This window comes from Phalacrocorax carbo, chromosome 8 (assembly GCF_963921805.1).
Source record: "Phalacrocorax carbo chromosome 8, bPhaCar2.1, whole genome shotgun sequence".
NCBI lineage: Eukaryota > Metazoa > Chordata > Aves > Suliformes > Phalacrocoracidae > Phalacrocorax > Phalacrocorax carbo.
In genome coordinates, this window is record NC_087520.1 from 26,671,101 (window position 1) to 26,694,249 (window position 23,149).

The following is a 23,149-nucleotide window of genomic DNA, read 5'->3' on the forward strand; positions in this document are numbered from 1 at the left end:
TTTATGCAAATATGAATATACATACATACCTACATATTTATTACAATAAATATACAATAAAATAGTTGGCAATAAAATTCTTATATGGCCTCTCTGGCTCGAATACATATAGTTGAAACTCCCTTTTTCTGAACTCGGAATCAAAAGCTGAAAAGAAGTCTGTCTAGCGGATGTAGTAACAGCCTGAGATTTAAATGGAAAAGTTCTATTTAAGCTCATGGTTTCACTGAAAAAAGACAGGAAATCAAGCACAGAATCTGCTTGTAACTTCTACTGTGTAATATTTCCAGTTTTTCTGGTCATAGTACAGAATTTGCATGCAAAAATAAAGAGTGTATGTAGACAAAAATATCTGAAGGTGACATAGTCTTGCTTCCTACAGTGTGTTTGAACTGATGATTTACAGGTAATGGTTAACTCCTCCCTGCCAATTTCTTTTTCTGGTCCCAGTGTCTAGTTGTTTATGTAAGAAACAAAGCTGAAAGAACAAAAGGGTAAAGAGGTGATAAAAGTGCAGTGAAACCAAAACAAAATCTGTAAAGGTCAGGAGTGCTTTGATATATTACGCATCATCTCAAAGAACTTGCTTGAAGCAAAAGCCAAAGCAAAACTGAAAGCTGAAGATCTGTTAGGCAGGTACCCTAACTTTTCGGTTGAAAACTTATTCCCTTTTAGCTTCAGGATATTCCTAGATTCAAGAACACTGCATGAAAGTGAGAAGAACTGGAATTTACCTATCTGAGCATAGAATCAAGCCATAATGGTACACGCATTATTAGTGATGGGAGACAAGAGAGAGATGACTGAGGCAGTGCTGTGCAGTACTACATAGGAAGGCATCTAAATATAAGAATGGATGAAAGGCATTATTCATGAAGAAGAGTCCTACAAAGTCCTACAAATGAGGATATCAAAAGGGCATAAATAGAAGTCTCTTTGACAACATGGGAAACAACAGAAAAAGGATTTTCAGGGTGGGTCCTCCTACTTTGTATTTTTATGCTGTTGAACAAGAGAATTCTCAGTGATCTTGAAAAGTACATGTTTCTTAATGGAAAAGCATGAAAATGCAAGAGTTTAATGAGCCTTGCCAAGTCCTCAAATAGTGAGAAATCACTCTCTTTCTTTAGAGGACCACATTCAACAGTTAGTGCATTGACCACAGAAGAAGCAGACTGATTATCTTCCTTTTGCAGGCAGGACTTGCCTCTTGGTAAATTGCTTCAACTTAGTTTGTCTAATGCAATAGTCAGCTGCCGTCCTGTAGCAGTGAACTGCACGTAAGTCACATTAAGGGACTCAAAGGAGAGCAATGGAGAGAGGCAGTGGCCAGAATTGTCTATTGTAAGCACGACCACAGAAGAAAGTCTTTGTGGCTTAACTAACTGTATGATATGACACTGGAAGGGAGACCTGTGGTTGCATTTCCTAATACCTTGGCTAGTAGTGATTAGAAACTGTGCAGTGGAGGTGCTGTGTCTTCATCATTGCCTAGCACCCAGCTGCAGAACGTGAAGCTGCTTTCTAGCTTCAGCCCTTTTGGCAGCAATATTATGGCTGCTGTAATAGGCATAGGGAAGACAGAATAAAGCTATGAAGCAGTCCAAGGTTAGAGCAGTGGTTAGAGAAACAAAAAACAAGCCAACTTGTGTAGCTTAATATTGTGAATTCCTGTCTTTTTGGAAGTGCAGACCACCTCCAAATAACTCCAGGGACAGACTGCCAAGCTCCAGGCTAATGTATATTAAAACAATTATCCTCTTACAATTTTAAGTTTATTTTGGCAATGCCAGCAAATTCTTAACAGCAAAGCAAGTTAGTCACCCAGGAGTAGTTCTGAGAAGTCCCAGAGGAAAGCACTGGGCGGTAACAGACAGCTGAAATCTCGATGGTTTTCTGTTTTGTCACCCTCTGGTTCATTGTGCAGAGTCTGCAGCAAGGTATGCAAGGGAAATGCAGACCTGTACTGACACAAGGACTTTCATTTTTGTCTCCCTTTTTTCAGAGTGACTTGTTCGTTGTCTGGTAGTCTGAGCATGCGTATGGTGAAGTTGGCTGAAGCTGAACTTTAGAAGTATACTAGGAGTTTGGGGATTTGCAAAAAGAGGTGAAAGAATGATCCAGAGATTATTATATCAGCAGGCAGTGTGGGTGCAGTCCTCCCAGTTCTGGTTAGGCTGACTGACCTGATAGTGTTGGCAGAAGCTGCTATGACCTGTTGAATGGTCACTGACTCAGCTATTGCAGCTATGGAGAAATTACTTGTCCTTTGAGCAATAAAACCAATAAACTGCTGATTATTTTGAAGTTCTTGACAGTTATCTCCACTAGAGCTACCAAGGAAGAACACCCATGCAGACTGAATACTTGTACTTTTACTCACTGTATTGTCCTTTGCTCAGAATGTGGTGTATTTTTTTGAGAAAGGAAAAACTGGTACAATGTGCTAAGCAGGTGAAGGTCGATTAGCATTCAGACAGTTAGACTAGATGATTGTTGTAGGTCTCTTTGAACTGAAATACCCTATTCTAACATTCATAGGAAATCCTTAATATTACATAAGATATTGTGATATATCTATGAGCTATTTCTTTGTGTGTGTATATGCATGTACACATGAAGGCACATACTTAATTTATAATTTTAAGAAGTTATTCTATATACTTCTTAGACTATGAAATTAATTTATATAACTTTAAGGATGTTGAAGGCTAGAAGAGGCTATTGGTTCACTTAATCCAGTCCCCACTTGGTCCAGGCCAGGATTTCTTTTCTCAAATATTCTGTATTAACACCAGAAAGACTACGTTTGAGTTAAGGATATTCTCCAAAAAGGCAGGGAGTCTTGATCTGAAGACATAACCCCTCCCACTCCCCAACAAACAAACTAACAAAGAAAACCACAAACAAAACACCTCTCACTTTTGGTAGCCTGATACACAAGTTTATTGTTTGTACCACTAATAAAGTGGCATTTTTTCAGGTTCTGTTATTTTCTAGGCAGTGGTTCATGTCGTATCTTTCTCCATTAGATTAAAGAGTTTGGAGATAATAACAACAGGGTTTCTTAATATTTGTCTCAATTAAGAAAAGACTAATTGGAGACCTTATTAAAAACATTTTTATTCTAATGATGAGAATGAATGAATGTTGTTGAATTATCTTGTTTATACTGAATATCATATGCCTGGAAAATTTGAGCCAATTTATATTTGCAGGTAAAGACTTGTTGCTGCAGTCGGGGTGGGGGAAGCTGTGTACCCAGCTTCCTGGCTCGTTGTGCATGAAATCATGGTGGTTTGTGTGCAAGTGTAAATCTCAGAACTGGCCAATTTACCCTAAGATGCCATTTTGCTCTCACTTATGTTTTAGAAGGCAATGTCTTTTAGCAGGAGATGCATTCCAAGTAATAGCACATGACTCACTATGAACTGACAGGTTTGGTATGCAGAAACCTTGCGGGCAGCTTTTGAGACACCTTCAGTTCTGCCTGACTCTGCTATTTCTCTGACAGCGTCTCAGAGTTGTTGGTTTTGTTGTTGTTTTGAGGGTTTGTTCCGTTTTTATGCTTTTGTCCCTACTGTAGTTCCCTATGTTGAAATACCTTAGTACTTAGCAACAGTTTATATAACCAGTCTGGAACAAGTCTGTTTCCCCTTGCAGGTATAAATCTCTGCATTTGCAGCGATCACACAGAGCCCAATGCCTACTCATATGGTGGCTTCATGTCTTCCAAAAGCAGAAGCACCTAGTTTTTGCTGCTAAAAACATTCATGCCTGGGTTTGCAAATACAAATAATTTGTCCAAAATGGGCCCAAAGGACCTACTTCCTCCTGATTTAAAGAACAGCACAGTTACAGTCAATTGCTTAAATTTATGGGTCCAACCACTGCTTTGTTAAATCACAACAGAATAGCAGGAGGAAAACATATTTTTAACAAATACAGAGTGTTAGTAAGACACAAACTGTTAAGCATGATTCACAGTTCAGGCTTCTATTAAGTATTTAAACTGTGTCATTTCGTTATGGCCTTGGCTGCCTTTTATGTATTGTGACAGAGTGGTTAATAAACCGCTGCCCTTTACTCCATTGGATTGGAACGGCCCTGCTGGGTGGGTACAGCCTGTCCTGCTCATAACTGGTAGAAAATTTCCTTCAGCTCAAAGAGCAAGAGTGTCTGAGCTCTGTCCATGTTGCAACAAGCCCCTGTGCAGCACCTGTGCAACTCCACCCTGACACCAAAAAGTCTTAAGTGAACCTGACTTCAATTTTATAAAACTGTGCAAGTAGAACAAGTTAGGTAAAGGTTTGATAGAGTTTGGTGCTGAGTTTTGTGTGGCTTTGACAGAAACATTTACACTTTTGGCCTTTGTTTCTTCCTCTGTAAAGAAGCTAGGTAAAAATCTTGATTCAGTTCTGAAAATGTCCTAGGAGAAACATGGTGAGGAAAGGAAAGACAAGGGCAGTGGCCTCGCTGACAAGGGCACAGTCTCGCAGTGCCCAATAGAGGTAAAAAGAGCAGGGCTGGCGAGGGTAATCTGGTTCAGCCAAGAGTCCAGGGAACACCAGAGAAGCCCATAGTAATGGGGCAGGTCCAAGTCAAACAGGGAAGCAAGTCAGTGGGACGGATTGGCGTGGGACATGCTCGGGTACAGGCAGAGCTGCAGTGGTGCTCAGTCAAGAACTTTCCACCTCATGGTTGACTCATTGCAAACAGGAAAGAAGAGGTACAAAATAATTGAGGAAATGTACATTTTCTTGAGTTTTGCCATAGGAAAAAGAAAAGCATCCCTAACTGCACAAAATGCATTGAAGTAACTTTAAAGTTTCTTCTCAGTTATCGTGGCTAGATGATATCCTGGAGGTGGTGCAGGTTGTTTCTGCATTCCAACAGTAAGGTTGTAAAAGTGGCTACCAACAAGTGGAATTAGAGCCAATGACCTTTTCAGGACACATTTTGTGACTTTTGGCATTTCACAGGTCAAATGTGAAAGGTTAATGAGAAGGGGTCAGTACACTCTTCCAGCTGGTCTGATACATGTAGGTGATAACCTGGCAAATGTTACAGTTCATCAACAGAAACAGATGGTTTACAAATGACAAGTGATAAATTTAGGGTTGCCAGTCTGAAACTGAACCCAAAGAAGTGAGAGTTGGTTTAAGGATAGAAAATTTTTCTGTTTTTCTGCCAGTGATGCAGTCATTGGAGTCTTGCCTACACAGGCAAGAACAAAATGAGAAGCTGAGCAGAATTCCTTAAACCCACCAGCTGTGTGGAGTTTTGTAGGATTATGGTTTTATTATTACAGAAGGTAAGCTGGTAGATTTGCCAATGTTGCAAAACATATATGTAAGTTTTGACGAAAAGGAAACTATTTCAGTCAACAGTTGAAATGTGCTTTAGCAAGTTCAGATCTGAAAAAGCCCATTGCAAATGTTCCTCTAGTACATCTATGTTTCAAAACCCTTCCACATTAAATACAGATGCTAGAGCATGCAGTTTGGGGCATTATTGACACAAGAACATAAAAATCTTGATGGGATGGTTATTGAGGATGCTTAAAACAGAGCTTAAATTCTCTAGGGACAAATTATTGCAACGCTCAAAAGGAACTCCTGGTAGTCATTAAAGCTACAGAATATTTTCAACATTAGTGTAGGAAGATGTTTATGGTCAGGACTGATTATGCATCCCTGCAATGGCTCAGTAGATCGTGCAATCCTAAGAAGGTTGCCAGGTTTCTGTAAAAACACACACACTAACATTTTGCAATTGCAACTACTTTGTTTTATGCCTTATTTTGTTGACTCTGGTGCAGGACTAATTGGGAAGACAATGAATGATTTCTGAAGAGAATGAGGATGCTCAGAAGGAGATAAGGAGATTCTGAATTTCAAACTTGGTTCTGTGATAAGCCATCTTTTCTTTTGGCATAGGTGAAAATAGGACTGGTTCATCCAGGTGAGAATTGTCTGTAGTAATCAACAGCTTCCCAAAGTGGGAGTTATATCTGGATAGTGTGGAAGGGAAATATGACTTGGCAAATCCAGCCACTTTAGAAGCGGTATCTTTTCAGAATACTATTGTAAATAACTCTGCTTAGAACAGGAAAGCATTGTTGAAGTTATAGATGACATGAGAAGAAACCAGTTGTTCATTGGCTTAGATATTAGTTGGTTACTAGCCAGGTCTATGAATCATGGACTCAATGTGAGACATGTGTTGCAGAGGGTCTGAGCTGACCGTTTGCATAATGCAGTCCACAGAACCTCACAAATTGTTTCATGTGTGTGGAGCTGGGTAAGATCCTTCACCAAATGGTGTCTGATCTCATGGGCAGGAGTAAGGTTTTACATCTCTCTTTCTCAAGCCTACGTTCCCTACAGGATACATATACTGCTGTGCCTATGCTGACTCTTCCTGGCTGGGTTGTTGTGAGGTAGCCTGCTGATAAGGAGAAAGAGCATGGATAATGGGCATGTAAACTGTTCTGAGAAGGCTGCAGGCTTTGGGGAGGCATGGGACCATATAATCTCTTTAATGTAAATTGCTGCAGTTACATCTTAAAACTAACAGAGAAAACCTAGGTTCCTAAAAAATCCAGTATGCAGATAAATTCTGGGGTAATACTGTCTTTCCTGTGACAGGTATTTCACTGCAACATGCTGCTGGATTTCTGATTTCAAATGATACAAGGAGGCCTGGCCATGAGAAGTCTTTACAGTGTAATTGGATTTTATTTGTATTTTTGGGACTTCATGTGTGGGACATTCTTTTCTGTTTTACTTTTTTAATGAGAAACATGCCATCAGATTGTGTAAAGAATAGTTTCTGTTGCCCAGTGCATAAGCAAAAACACCTAACCAAACAAAACCCCAATATTATGAAGAACTGAAAAATAAAACAAGTTAAACAATAATACTTGACTTTTATGTATAATGCATTGACTTCAAAAATCTGAGTCGTTCTGTCCATATAAACAAGTTATGTAGTAGTAACAAAGTGCATGAAGCAAATTGCTAAATTTAACTAAGGTATTAAAATAAAAAGTACTTTAAAACAATACTTTAACACAGTTTCTTGCCATGATTCCATCATGCAACAACACAAATCAAATCCTGAGGCAACCTGTGCCTTTGACAGTCTTTCTGCATTATTATGTAAATAACTGGAAGTAATGATCAAACTCGCAAGAGGATGAAAAACATCAAGACAAACCTTCTTTCTATAACAGAGTTGTATTTAAAAAAAAAAAATCAAAGTGCACTGCTGGTACATCTCGTCTGAGCCTATTTGGGATGTGTATAACGCAGGGGCGTGATCCAGTCTCCAATGGTTTCAATGCCTTGTTTAAGCACCAGGGGAATAAAGAATAATGGATGTTCTGTTACTAGCATTACTCTGACTAGCATGAAAACTGAAAAATTGTACCAGAATATATACGTAAACATCTTTTGTATACTGAGGAGGCAAACACTCTTAAATTATCTGATGAGTACAGTACTGGTACTTAATGTTTTGGTGCCAGTACCAGACTGGTCCAGTAATTAGCATTCAGAACTATTTCTAATTACAGATAAGGCATATAACGAAAAAGTAAATATTTGGTTATTAATGTCTCATACAGTTCAGCAACCCAACCAGTCAGAATTTATCTTGCCAATTTTAACAATCTTCAAACTCTTGTCTTCCATTTGTAGGTAGTACTGATCTTTAAAAAAGTAGGTGTATCCTGTGAAGGTAAACAAAAAAGCATACTCAGATTGTAGAGCACATAATTTTTGATCAGAGCTTTTTTCATCTGTTTGATTTCATGAAGCTTAATGAACTGGAAAACTTATTTCCCAAAATATTTGTACACAATAGAAAATATTTCTTTTAAAAATACATAAAAATTCCCATCCTGGAAAAGAGAGACCTTGTTAAATGGAGCCTGAAGTCAGGTTACCATTTGGGGAGCCAGAATTTTTGGGGAAGAAATGTTTGCTGGCAAAATAGATGTTGAAAATATAATTGAGTCGAGACTTGTGATACCAGTGGTGCTTCCAGGCATTTACATGTATCTGTGCAAAATATGAGGCCACCTAAAACCAGGGGCCAGGCTCTCAGCTGCAGTTGATAGGAGGTTAAAAAAAAGAGCAAAACACAACCTATTTGTGCCTGTGATCAAGGAGATTATCATACTCGAGTTCTGGCTGTGCTAGAGCAGGATGATGCTGAAATGGTGCTGTGACTGCATGCTGGTACTGGGGAACCTATGGAGCTGTCAAGAAGTGGGGAAATGTCCAAACCTGGACCTGGGGACTGGCCCAGTCATGCCTTCTGGTGTTAGGACATCCTGTGCATCAGGCATTGGGTGGCAGAGGTCAATTTAGTCTCTGTCTCAAACTATACTAGAAAGAGAATTCTCCACAGAGCTAGTTTTCCCCATGCCCAAATTGGAAAACCAACATGAGCCCAGATCTGAGCCTCAGGGACATCTTGACATAAAAGTGACTGCATCACACATTACTTCCCTCCGGGTCCTCTCTGACTTTTGTATAGCGGGTTTCTAGACCTGTACAACATAGCAATGGAAAGCAATAAGAAGCTTCAGACACTTAAACAAGACAGTATACAGCTTTTTTTTCTTAAGAAAAAAAAAAGCAAGGAAGACAAGGGGGAAGATGCTAATAAAATATATGTCTTGCCTTGTTAAGCTTTGCAAAGTAATCAGCATTAAAGAAGTAAATGATGAAGAGTAGTAGCAGATTGAAATTAAATGACCTTCACGAAAAGGGAAATGAGCATAACTATTATTATTATTATTTGCTTGGATAAAAATATTCAAGAGAGGTAGTATTCCCTAAATGTTTAATTTAAAAAGTTTAAACTGATTAGGTAGGCTATTCATCAGCTGATATCAAATTGGAAAATAGAGGCAAAAAAAGTTTGTGTGAATCAGTAGTTTGCAAAGCTGAATGGCGTTTTGGCTCAGTTTGGCTCCTACTCATGGACCACAGAAAATTGAGGTCTCCAGTATGTTTCACAGCAGACAAATAAGAGAGCTTGTTAGTGGCTTAAGTCAGAATTACAGCTTACCACTGTCAACAAGACCCAGGACAGCATCGAGGTTATCTGGTACTCCATTCCAAGAGTCAGCAATGAACTTAGGGGATGCAAGCTCCATTTTCTTCTTTTCTTCATTGTACCTGAAGAAAATTATATCCCTACATTACAAATCTATATTTAATGTTAATTTTTAACATTAATTTTTCAGGGAGTCCTCAGCAAATGTGACTATATAAAACAATCTAACAGAAATGTAATAAATGAGATTGTAATGTTATTTCTATTTCATTATAATAATTCCCAGCTTTAAAACCTTATGAAATTCAATATCTTTCCTTTTGGAAATGCAATTCTTGCTGAATTGAAAATGCATTTCCTAAGCAAAACCCTTTTCAGAAATGTAGCTTTAAAATTCCAAACATAGTTCTAGGAATGGTAACTTTTTTTAGGCAGCAGCCAACATCTGAAGATAGCAGATTTCAGTGTGAAATGGCTGTCTTTTAAAAATCTTATTTGAAATGCTAGTATTGAATATGCTTGTAGTCCATGTAATTGATGTATTGCTATTAAATTACTAATTATATTCCCTACAGTTTCATGAAAACCCCCAATTATTTTCACAGAGTCTCTCTCTCTGTCATGATCAACAGATAAATACCGTGATAAAAATATATGCTTTTCTTTGGCGGGTGTGGAGGAACAACAAAACCACAACGGCTTTCACAATCTATGCTTTCAAGAGGAAAAACTCAGCTGATGTAAATCCACCTAACTCCATGGAAGTTGGATCTAGTTTGCAGTGTCCTTCAGAAGGAAGTGGATATGTCTGTATCCACATCTGCAGGTGATCAGTCCATTTACTCTGTGTGCTTTCCACTTGAGTGTGAAGATGGAGGGAGCAAGGCTGTGGCCTGGTTTCCCTATTTTTCTGGTTCACAGGTGGGAGTCAGTGCTGAGCAGGAGGAGCAGAGATGTCCTGAGGAATGGTGACATGGGATACAGGCTTCCAATGCATGGGAGGCCTCAGTCACCCTGGCAGCACCTCTTCAGGAGCAGTGGACTTCAGAGAGGTCATCTTTGACTAGTACTGGAGGGAGGGAAGCATTTATGTTCTTGATTTCTATTTATCCATAGCTGTATGTGTCCTGGGTTACCTTTCCTTCATTGCTGTATGGAACTACTTGGATTATATCCAAAGTTACACCAGTACAAATGAGCAGTACATTGGTCAAAAACAATTTAAATTATTAATTTAAAATGCTTTCTATTTTTTCCTCAGATATTTAAAGAAAATCTAGTACTTTGCTGAGTAGCTTTAAAACTTCAGCTGTGGAATCTGAGCCAACTCTTCTCCCTCACAAAACTCCTCTTTGCCTAACAATCTTGCTATAATAACACTAAAATAGCTTGGAGCTGGAAAGAGGGAGAGGAGAAAGCTTCCAAAAAATCCGTTTAAAGTAAGTGTGATAATGGCACAGGAAGGACTATGGTATGTAGCTATTTTGATTCTATGTGGCAAAGTCCTTGTATAAAATAAATCAGCCACATACTTAGGCGTATAGGGTCACTGTTAAACAGATGCATTTTCTTCTGAAATACTTGTCAACTGCTTGCTTTCTTCTTTACCCAGATAGAAATCACTTAAATTTATTTTGCTTCCTGCATTCTGCAGTAAAATTGATAAGGTCCTTTGATAGAAATACTGTCTGTGATTAGGGTGATGAATTTCTTGGAGGCCCTGGAGAACAATTAATCAAAACAATTGGTACAGAGGAGACCAGCAGCTTTGCTAACTCATAGTCTGTTGGTTTTGGTAGGAATCTGAAGTATTGCAGATGGCTGTATCAGAACTACTTGCAAATGTTTAAGATGGTCTCTACAATATGACATTAAAAAATGAATAACATTCTTTAGCTTTTAAGTTCTTTTTTTTTTCTTTAGATAATGGAGAAGAGTACTGTCCTCAAAGTAATTGAAAGTTATAATCAGGTGGCAATTGTGAAAGGGTATTTTATTTACTTACAGGAATCCACAGCCATTAGGGTATAATAGAGACACTCATCCAGTTTAATCATAACGTGAAATTAATGTTCACATAAAATGGACTCAATTATACTGAGACCTCCTGTGCTATTTTATATAGAGCATCTCTCAGAAGGAACCCTTATAGCTAGGAGAATCTTTTAGAAATCTGGTGTTTTTTCTGATGTTCATCTTTCCCCTAAATTGTCAGTTCATGAAAGGTTCAACTTTCAGCCTGTTGTGTAATGTCTGCATTCCTGAAGTAAAGTCCTGTCCCTGGAAGAAACCTCGGATGGTGTAAGCAGGAGTTAGTGTCTCTGTTTTATTCTCATGGCGTTCTGATAGGCAGTAAAGAGGTAACTCACAAAGTTCCTCAAAGCACCAAATTGCCTCTGCTTTTCAAGGTGATCTTTTGTGCCAGATCTTCCTGCCAGCTATTATAATGAAATTCTATTAAATAGAATTAGTAGACTCTTCATCAGGTGTAATGTAGGATATTTAATTCTACCGCAGTAATAGCCTTGAGACATTTTAAGGGCATTCCTCCCTGTTCTGAGAGTCCAAAATCTTTCTTGGACGGAGTGTGGTAGCAGGCCACCTGAGTTTGGCTGCTTACATTGCACCATATTTTGCTTCTCATACAGTATTTCAAACAGGAACCTCAGTGCAGAGGTAGAGTTACAATGTAGAGTTACAGGCATTTGTGGAATATCACATTTGTGGTGTTATTTGCAACAAAAACTTCCCTGCATGTGTACTGGAAACATGAAAAGGATTGTAGAGACTGTCAAAATTAATTGAAGCTAAGACTTTCCCCAAAGTACTAATAGATACACTTCTTGTGGTTTGCTCAGATCTCCTCAGTGCCAACTCTATTAGTAGAGCAAATGTGTTAGTGAGGGGTAAATCAGCTACTGAAAGGCTTTACAGTCATCCCCGGCATGCTGTGCTGGTCACACTGCGGTCTTATATTCAGCGCCTCCAAACCTGATGGCTTAGTGACAGAATTCCAAAGGTACAGTTTTTGGCTTCAAGTGATTGGAGATCAGTCCATTTTGAAGGAATTTCTTTCAGAGCCTTCTCCCAGCAGTTGTGAGCTGACAGAAGGAACAGCTTGCCTCTCTTAAGAACCTGAGACTGATGTGGGGTGGTTGCTGGTACATAGGGGTTGAGGTATGGGTTGTTAGTGGTGAGTGGCCTGGAAGAGACTCCCAGATATCTACTTCCCTTGCAAGCTGTTTTCTCAAATACATGCTAGTTTCCTGCTGGTGTATTGAAGCGCTTTCCTAGCCTTACTCCCTGGTTTGGCATCTTTGCTCACCAGTGCTGTCAGTGTGAATTTTGTATTCTCAAAGGATGAAACCCCTGTGTTTGGCTCCTGCCTCCTGAACCTCAGTGTGCATTCAGCCCTAGAGACACAGCTCGGCTAACAGCATACCACCACCCCTTCAATGCATCTTACTTCCAGTATCTGTCTCCAGCAAAAATATATGTCCTCTTGTTTCTGTCCCAGTTAAAAGCAGCATCAACACGTTGCACATCAGGGGGTAGTCCTAGGTTGGTGAGTTTCTTTGGATAGCCTCTATCCAAGTTACTGGCTGAATAAACCCAGTACTCATTTCCTAAGTAGGGGAGAAAACAAAGCAACACACACTATTAATCAATCAGATACAGAGGAATATTTCTTCTTTTATGCTTTGTTATGGGACTTTTTATTGCACTAAGTGTACTACTAGTCTTTCTAGTATTTTACCATCTGTGAAGCACTACATTAGAGTGCAGGTGTACTGTGCTTACAGTTTCTGCTTTTGCTTCTCAAGTGTTTCTTGCCTCTCAGCAAAATATATCACCTCAGTCTGCTCTTGCTTCCTCTTTTCTTGGCTGCCCCATCTTTGAGGAAGATATGTCTTAGTCTAATGTGCAGCTACTTCTAAAAACCATACAGTTGGCGTTATGTTAAAGCAAGTAGTTAATATGGGTATTTTTTTTATTATGAAGGTGGTCTGAAACCAAGCATGGGCACCTGGAGGTCAAATGCAGCAGCTCATGCTCACTCTTTATTTGTTTTATTCAGCAATTTACCTCCATGGTTTGTTTTGTTCAGAAATTTTTCATGAGTAACTAACAGGTAGTTTTTTCCCAGAGTTGTCTTTTGTCATATGATGTTTTCTACTGTCTCTCCAAATCTGTACTAGTGGAGGACTGATTCTGTGTTCTCTACATGGAATTGTAATTTACTTAGTAAGTACCCTCACTGGATTCACTGGAAGCAGTGGGAAGATTCATTTGTGAAAGACCATTTCTTTGATTCTGTGAGAGAGTTAGTGGGAAAGAAAGTAAAGTATTAATATAAGAAAAGTGTAATGTAGCATTTCAGCTCCTGAGAAGTTACTATTTCACTGTTCAGGAGCAAAGGGTGGGTCTTGATACTAAGTATTTTAAGATAGTTGGGTTACAGATAACTTTCAAACCAATCTTGGTTTGTTTGATAGGTCTTATTTATTTATTCTTTTTTTTTTTTTAAAGCAGGTTAGTTACATTTTCCTGGAAATTATAGAGGGAGAGAGGTGTAGATGTAATAGGATTATGTATAGTATATGCAATATTTAAAGTGTTTTGGCTTGGCTGAAACAAAACTTTGTTAAGCTTTTGGTTTTTTTCCTCCATGTAAACTAAAGTAAATGGCCTTTGAGACCTGTGGAATAGATTATTATTACTTTTTTCCCTTCTGTACAGAAAATGTAGCAGCATTGGCCATATGGTTTTTATGTGATTGGAGATGTTTAGTCATGCATTTAGTAGATACTGGAGCCCAGTTTTTGCTGGCTCAGTTTTTCATGTTGAAAACAGCCTCCCAGCTCCACTAATTTGGCCAGTACGGCTGACCCATATGTGTGACTTATGACGGTCATAGCGCTTCCTGTTATCCTCCTCTCCCTTGGAGGAAGCTCGCATAGCCACCTGTATCCTCTGCCTGATGAGCCACCAAGGCAGATACTTGGAAGCCTGGGTGGAAGTCAGTCTTTGGCAAAAGGGGGGAAGACAAGGAAAGGCGTGGGGGAAAAATGGTCTAATCTTCTCAAGCAACTTGTACCGAGACAGTAGCTTAAAATGAGAGGAAACAGAAGAAAACCAGATCAGTGACTGATGAAACAGAGCTCCCACTGTTTCTGCTTTTTGTTTTAAATAATGACTCTTGTTTAGTCTTGCTTATTGTTGAATGTACCTTTCTAGGTGCTTATAGCTCCCCTTTGTTGTAATGGAGGCTGAATGCTATTCAAAGTATTTCAGATCCAGCGTTTGTCCTAAAATCCTCAGCATGGGATGCTTGAGGTCTGTCACTCATACCCGCTGGCTATGCTGACTTAGGCAGACCATTCCTGGCCCAGTTACAACTCAGAGGAAACTGAGCTCGAATGCAATATTTATGCAGAAGGATACTTACATTTTAAAACTTAAAACCAATACCTGAAAAAAATACAGCCTTCTCGTCCTGAGGGGCCTCGTAGACAGCATCTATTTTCTCTGGCAGATCAGGCCAGAATGTAGCAACGAGAAGAGGACCTGTGGGTTTTCCTCGGGGGTTTACAGTCCTCCACATGAATCTGAGCAGATCAGAAAATTGTACAAGATTTACAATGAACTAATTCAGCAGCACATCTGTTTCTCATAATTTCTGGCAAAGGCCACATAAGCATGCATATACACACATGCGCACACACACATTAGCAGCAACACACGCTTGTAACTGTTTTCCTACAGTGACCAAACAGCCGAATAATTAATTTAGAAGCCTGTTGCTAAAACAGTTGCACAATAAGCTGCATGCTGGACTGCAGGTGAAATTGCTTGCATTGATTGCTTTGGAGTTCCTGTTGCTTTTTGCATCAGGGCAAAATGTGTCCTGTGCTTTGAGTATACAAATAAACTCATTTGCAAGGCATTTAAACTATTAGAGCTCTCCTGCTGTTGTGTATGGAGCAGATGGATGAGCATTTGTCAAAAGCAGGGATCTGATTTCCGTGAATTGTTCTTGCAATTACTATTGTAGTGACTAAAAGTTCAAATTTAATAACAGTATATCAAACTGCTTGGAAGTGAGCTTGGCTGTTAAAGAAACTGCTAGCACTAAAAATATTCATTAGAGAAATGCAAAGGGTAATTTATTGGCCATTTTATGTATAAGTAGGATCATAATTTGATTTACGCTTTAAAAAGCTGTAATTATCTTTAAATGGCAGAGCTTTGTGCTGAGGCCTTTTGGTATTAAAAATGGTACTGCTATTTCCTCCTTTGTAGAATGAACAACTTTTTTCCCCAGTGGAACAAAAGTTTTGCCATGGTCATAAAATGAAAAATCAGCAGGCCGGTGGAATCACTCTTGCACCAAGCTATGGCTATTAAATTCTCCAGTCAAACAGCTTTTACCATTATTATGTTGCTGAAGCTCAAGGTGTTACTGACATCTTATTTTGTGCAGAGTATAAATAGTCATTGCCCATTCCTACCTAGAATAATTATACCTTTGAGAAACCCAGAATCTGAAACTGAATTTTGCTTTTGCCTAAAACTTGGAGGAAAGTTTTTCAGGAAAGTCCTAAATCAATTTAATAAATTGCTGTATTTTTATGAAGAGAAGTTTGACTGCAAGCAGAGACAAATACAACATTTTGAAATGTATTTGCAACTATAATTAGTTGCTGCATACTGAATTATGATACTCTGTAGGTTTTGATATGAGGAAGAATACAACTGGCAAGTGTGTTGGTTTTTGTCTCTTAATTAAAAATATATATTAATCTAACCTGACATATGGTACTAGTAATTAAGACAGTAACATGCTAACTTATTCTAATTTTGCATACACGTATGTATTTCTAACATGTACAAAAATATCTCTGAGCAAAACTCAATAATTTTCATTTAAAAATGAGGCAAGGAATAAGGCATTTAGCTAATTACTCTTGCTCTTCACTGTGTTTAAACACATGTGAAACTCTAAAAGGTAATAACTTGTTTCATGCATCTCTTACTAGACAGAAGAGCAGATCCAATAGATATGAAATGGAAATCAAAACAAATCTTTCTAACACTGCATTCATAAAAGTAGCTCCTTTAAAAATCCAAGTTACAGAATTCTCACTCAGATTTGGACCTGATTTATGGCTTAGTCAGCACTAATAATCACTATCTGCTTGAATTCCAAACTTTCCAGAGCCAATTGAAACTTAAACACCAGGTTTTTATTAAGGCACATATTTCAAGGGACTTGTTAAAATGGTGAGGTTTTCTCATGGAAAGGGAAACTTTGTCAAAGCTGAATTTTTATGTTTTTGAATCAGGTATGAGGAATTTTTATTTGCTCTCATCTTATTGAGGAAATGGTGAAATTAATTATTTGGCTTTCTCACTTCACTTTGAACATGCCAACATGTTTTAACTCAGATTACATTTTAATATTATGTTTATAGACAGATTTAATACTTTGTTACAGTATTTTACAATATATTTTAACATAATCACAAGTTATTTTTATTATTATTATTCAGTTATGTAAAGGGACCAAATCAGTGGGTCTTTTTTAATATCTTGGTAAACTTCAGAAGTTTGAATTCTTGTTCACTTTCTGAACAAAAACATCTGTGTAAATGCTGTGCTCAGGCACTCTGTTTGCTTGGAGGGTTCTGTGCCCAGTGGAAAAGCTCAACTGTTCTCTTTGGCCAACAGCACCTCCAGTAATTCCCTTTTATTTCCTTGGTTTGAAGGGGGAGAGAAAAATACTTTTTTGAAAGAATTAGTCTGATCTGACCTCCTTTTTGCTATTTACTCCTTTTGCCTCTGTAATATGACAGTTGGATGCTATGGTAATTTTCATGAATCATAAAAGTCACACGACACATGATAGATACTTGTTTTTTGAATTTCAATAGTGAGTCATAATGGTGCTTGCCTGATATTTGGAAAGCTGCAAGACTGACGGGCAAAGCCATTCCAGAGCAAAACAATTCAACAATTGTCTGCTTTTGCTGCATGTTAGATAAAGCATGAGTCAGTTTTACAGATTGGTTTGGTATTTGCATAGTTCTTTGACCAACTGTATCTGAATACAAAAAACTTCTATTTTGTTGGGATTATACAAAATACTCAATCGCTTTGCTGATTTAAGAATAGATTTAAAATTGTTCCTTGTTGAATCACGCCTCGCGTCATTACCAGTTTACAAAAGCAGAAGCAAGGTGGAGGTCTGGCTGAAAACAAGGCCCACAAGTGAGCAAAAGAGGATCAGTGTGCTGTGAGTATTGTGGAACATGAAAGGTTTTTTTCCTGCTGTGAGAATATGTTTTTCCCTTTGAAGGTACTGAGCTGAGGTGAATACTTTAGTGCTCTGATGACTATGCTAGCAAAAGTGTTTTTGACACTTGTTAGGCCAGGGTGGTGGGGCCAACTCTGTGCAGCCTGGTGGTGGAAGGGTCCACTGCTGGCTTTCTGTGAGGCTGATCTGTTGGTACTGGGAGGACATTTTGTGGCCAAGAAAGGGCTGTTTCTTGCCAGCAGGGATAACTGGATTGTAAGGAGTCTTAGCCTGTTGCTGATGGGGCCAAGACGAATAGAACAAAAGGTATCACAGGTATCCTCACAGACATGTTGTGCCCCTAGCAGCTGTAATAGAAATGGGGAACATTGTGTTCTTATAACCAGAAGTATTAAATCCCATTTCTGCATCGCTAAAACACAAAACCCGTGATAAGAATTAAGTCAAACTTCAAACCCAAAGCACATAGATAGGAACTAGAAGGAAATGCACTGAAGGAATTATGGTATACCATAGCCTGTAAAATTACCCAACTGACTGTGATTTTTTTTGATATGAAGAGCTGGTGAGTAGAGTTAAACCATGCAGCATAGTAATAAATCCTTCATTGTATCTTCTACCTGAAAATTTAAATCTGGAGGAGATGTCTGGACTTTACACCACCAGGAGGTACAAATAACTATTAAATTTCTGTTTTGTGAGGGGAACCTTGTTGGTTCCTGCTTCCTTTTAAATTTCAGCTGACATCTGGCAAGGAGCAATGAACAGGTGAGTCGTAATACTTCCATCAGCTTCAGATGCTTCTATATGTTCCTCTCTGATAGAAGACAGTGTTTGACTTAGGCATGCACAGTGAATATGCATGGGCCCAGACCTTCAGCGTCTTTTGGAGAATGTTCAGGGTAACTGAGGATAATTGGTTTCAAATAGGGCATTAATTTATGGCAGGGAAAAAGGAGCTTTATTGTATCTCACCATGGTGCTGCCAAGTCCTGGAGTCCTTAGGAGATGCTCTTCATTGCTGAGCAGCTGGGTAATACAGGCCCTGGCAAAGGCAGTGGGAGCTGCAGCTGTGCAGCCACCTCCATTTTATCAGGAATGCTTCTGCCCTTGCATCAAAAATGCTTTTTGTGTCTTCTGCCTTGGAGGCCTCGCACACATGGAGCCTATCCCAAACACCAGTGTCCTGGATATGTTATTACAGCAGTCGTGAGTTACATAACACTATTATTTTATGATTTTTGGGCTCAAGGGGATTAAACCACTCTTAATTAAACATGACTTTGCTCACAGATTTCCATGATTGTCCCTTTATGAACATGGGAAAGGAACTGATCTTCTTTGGACCAGTTGATCGTAATGAAAGCTATGCTAAAAGTGAAGGTTTGCTTAAAGAGTGTCTCCATGGTGGAAGAGGCATTTGAGGTTATTGCCACTAGCTTTGGATGAACTACTTTTTTTGAGTGGTGTTTTTAGAAGTTGAGACTGGAAATTTTCCTGCAATCAGATTTGATGCTTTCCCCCAGAGTACAGACTATATGAAATCAGGAAGGATAGTACCTCTGGAGCTCTACTCACTGAAAGTGATGGGATTTCCATTGCTGAATTACAGTCCTTGTAGGTTTTGCTACAAAAGACATCCAGAAATATTTTATAGGGAATGAATCCTCCTTTGGCAGGCAGTAGACTGGCTAATACATCTCTTCCATTGCTAATTTTGTGATTAACATTACAGATGGGTAAATCTCCAAAGATTTTGGGGGTGTATCTGGTTTGCATAAGCATTTAGAAGTTTGGATGTGTCTCCCAGCTACTTTACCCTTTTAGGCAACCCCTGTGTGACTCCACAGAAGCCAACAAGACTGACACTAGGGTTAATTTTTGCTCTCTAATCTGTAGAATTGGGCAGAAAATATCATGAGAGCGGGCTTTTTTGTGAGGTTTGTGGCATTTCCTTGTCCTGATTTTAGCTAGAATACCACCAGCCCTATCGTTGTCATAGCATCTTGGCATGTGCAATCCCAGTGTCGGGCAGAAACCAGAAATTAAAAACCACCACAAAACTCCCTAAAATAATGAGTGAAGCTGAAAAATCCAGACTCTTAAAGAAGTTTGAGAGTAGGTCTGAGAAAAAGTGAACTTATGGCATCATCATCTCACCTATCTCTAATTACAGACAATCTTTTGCACATGAAGGTGGTTGGGAGCAGTCAGCATGGTTTCTCAAATAGGAAGTCATATTTGACCAACCTGATAACCTTCTATGATGAAATGGCTGGCTTGGTAGATGAAGGGCGAGCAGTTCAGAAAGGCTTTTGACCCTGTTTCCAATAAAAGTCTCATAGAGATGCTGTCGATATATGGGTGAGGTAAGCAGACAGTGAGGTGGACTGAAAATTGGCTGATTTGCCACGTCTAGAGGTGTGGAGTCTAGCTGGAGGCCAGTAACTAGCAGTAGACCCTGGGCGTCAGTACTGGGCAGAAGACTGTTTAAAATCTTTAGTAATGGTCTGGATGATGGGGCAGAGTGCACCCTCAGCAAGTTTGCTGGTGACCCAGAACTGGGAGGAGTGGCTGATACACCAGAGGGTTGTGCTGCCGTGCAGAGGGACCTTGACCCCTGCAGAAATGGGATGACAGGAACCTCATGCAGTTAAGCAAAGGCCAGTTCAAGGTCCTGCACCTGGGGGGAACAACCCCAAACACCAGTACATACTAGGGGCCAAGAGGCTGGGAAGCAGCTTTGTGGAAAAGGACCTAGGGGTCCTGCTGAAAACCAAGTTGACCACGAGCCAACAGTATACCCTTGTGGCAAAGAAGGCTGTATTATTTAACCATAAAGCCAGAATTTGCCTTCTCTTTCCCTCAGGAGTTGATTAGGACACTTTTCTGTGTCTGAACACACAAAAGAAAGGGCAGAGATTGTGCCTGGTAATAAATATCTAAATTTTAATAAATGGGTCTGACAGATACCTCCACTTGAGGCCCCATTTGTAAGCATTTATCTCACTTACCTATCTTTGAAGAAAAATGTTTCTCCTCTAATTTGTGCGACTCCATCGAATACAATGTCATACTTGCAGAGCTCTGGAGTGACAGGTCCAAGGGTTGGATGTGGGCCTGGCCCTGGTCCTGGCCCTGGTCCAGGTTCGACATCGGTTGATACTTCTGCAATGGTGAACGGAGATACTCTGTTACACTGAAATACAGTGCTGCACAGGTTACACAGAGAACATGAACTATCATAATTTCTAGAAAGGGAATAATTTGGAGGCAGTACTTGATGAAGAAAAAACTTATAATGAAAACTTTTCAGAAGGGTCGTCGAGCGCAGCGGAGAAGGCCTTAGTTTCCAGCAGTGCCTTAATCTGCTGTGTGGCCTCATTCAAGACACTGTGCCTGGGTGAGTGTCTATCCATGTTGAGCTGCCTATTTAACTTGATATTCAGAAGTGACTGTACTGGGTTCAGATGTTAACATTACGATTTTTATTTTACTGGCTTCTAAAAAGAAGAGAAATGCATTTCAGAGCCCTTCTATTCAGAATTATCTGCAACTCCGCTGAGAGAGATGTTAAAGTGGATTTCTCTTCGTTCTAGAAGTGCCAATATTTTGCAAGTTACAAAGACAAATGTATGATCTTTATGCCCTCATCAATAATCAAAATATGCTCTGTAGAACATGCACTTTGCCATCTGGCTTATTTTATTTTGGTTTTGTTTTTTTTTTTTTGGCTGCTGCTGTATTGCCTTATGAGGCATTTGCCATTTTTCTTAGACATCAGTTTGATTTCCTGTATGAAACAAAGTGATTTGAGCTGATTTGAGATAATAATAACGGAAGAAAACCAAGGCTTTTTTGAATACATGTTTTATATAGAAATTAGCTTGTAAAGGGTTATATCACTAATTAGGAGGCGAGAAAGATAGGTTTTGAAAAGTGCCTTGAGAGAACTGGTTTAAATTCTGAACTCTATCAAAGATACTCCATGAGAGCTTAGAAAATTCACTTAACCTTGCCCATGTCTCATTTCCCAGTCTTAATTAAAGCAGCTGAGAACAAGGGAAAAAAAAGATTCAAATTCAAATCAGATTTTTGATAAAAATGTGTCTCATGTGGCAATCATTTTGGCGTATTCTTATTATCATTTTCAAGGCGCTGAATACTGTAGAATATAGTAACTTACAATTAAGAAGATATCTCAGTAGAAAAATGAAAAGCACAGAAAGAGAAATGGTATAGATTTTCTTCAACTGCTGGACTGACTGTAGTATACTTGTGCCTCTACAAGGTAGAAAATATATACTTTAATTAAGGAACTTTAATAATTCTTCTGCATTTTACTAAGAGTATCTCTGGAAAAAATAAAATGTACCAAAATAAAAATGCTGAAATCCACTTTTCCTCCAGGAGCTTGCCAAACACATTTATGTCAAAGTATCCTGCAGACTATCTGCAAATGTTATTGTGACAGTACAGCTTGAATTGTTATGGGAAGGCAATATGAACTGTTTCCAAGCTGGGACAGGAAACAACGTCCTTCACCTCTTGCAAGGAGTTGCAGTCTGGGAAGCTTAGAGTGTTGTAGACAGTAACACCAAAACCCACCCACATCAGTTATTTCAAGCTAGAGAAAAGCACAGCATTTCATTGTCCCAGTAAAGGCATTAGAAATTTTCATGTAAAAGCTTGGTTATGGGAAGTTTGGGTACTCCTGTTAGTTCAGTAAATGTAGTGACCCCTCATCCTTAAATTGTGGTATTTGACTGAAGTAGGAGCCCTGGTAATAACATGAAGAAAGCAGGGAGAAAGGAACAGATGTTTCTGGCCTTGGTGGTATTGTGCAGTATGTAATTTACTGCAAGTTCTGTGTCCCAGATTTCAGCCTGTGTTGCATGCTTTTCTGATGAGTTCTGCTGATGAGGGAGGACTTTACCATATAGCTCCTGGATCCCTTTAATGTCGTCCTGAGAAAGTCGGAAGTTCTTTGTGTAGGTGTAGATAGGGGCCATAAGAGCTCCTGGATCCTCAGAGTGCTCTAATCCCATAGCATGGCCAAATTCATGAGCAGCAACCAAGAAGAGACTGTATCCTAAATAACATAACAAGATAGTATTAGCTGCTTGCATCTAAAGAGAAGCGTACCACGCAGGTTATTCATAGTCTTATGTTTTGCTTGCTACCCATCAAAGATCTTCCAATAATAAATTTCATAATTAGTATTTACAGCCTCCAATGGCCAGAAATGACATTACATTAGAGAGATTCTAAAATCTCTTCTGTAGTTCTTGTTTGCTGCTGTCTCACATGCAAGTGACTTTGACTAGAGTCTTAATACTTCTGTGAAAAAAGGAAGTGTAGCAAATAAAATCAGACTTTTTTTTTTCTAAGCATAGAAGAATTAAACTTGCAATCTAGACCTTAGTTCTTACTGTTCGTCATGAAATGGCATGCAAGTGATAAGCAGGTCTGTATATCTGTGTGTCTGTGAACAGATCCTAAATCAGTACTGTGGTACCAAATATTGTTACGTTACAAAAAAAATCTTTTATCTGCCCAAACAGTCTCTGAAATTTGGCACTTATTTTCCTCCTAAAAGAAAATCCTGAATCTAGCATTTGTTTGTAAAATGTTGTAAAAAGCCCTCTGCTATATTTAATTTTAGTCATGTTACAAATAAGGACAAAGATTAACCAAAATAATTTTAAATACTGATATTCACCATACAAACTTTACACTGTCAATCTCAGTTTTTAAACA

General features: G+C 38.9%; 1 protein-coding gene across 1 annotated transcript in view; it reads right to left on the minus strand.

The window, feature by feature from the left end:
• Window positions 1-6,720: 6,720 nt before the first annotated feature.
• MMP2 (matrix metallopeptidase 2) overlaps window positions 6,721-23,149 on the minus strand; it is a 35,444-nt gene continuing 19,015 nt past the window's right edge. Inside the window, exons 8-13 of the mRNA XM_009511220.2 lie at window positions 22,326-22,481; window positions 20,404-20,557; window positions 14,545-14,681; window positions 12,539-12,698; window positions 9,085-9,194; window positions 6,721-7,735 (exon numbers count right to left, since the gene is read on the minus strand). Coding sequence (XP_009509515.1) covers window positions 7,632-7,735; window positions 9,085-9,194; window positions 12,539-12,698; window positions 14,545-14,681; window positions 20,404-20,557; window positions 22,326-22,481 — 821 coding nt within the window. The 3' untranslated portion in view covers window positions 6,721-7,631. The remainder of the gene's footprint in view (window positions 7,736-9,084; window positions 9,195-12,538; window positions 12,699-14,544; window positions 14,682-20,403; window positions 20,558-22,325; window positions 22,482-23,149) is intronic.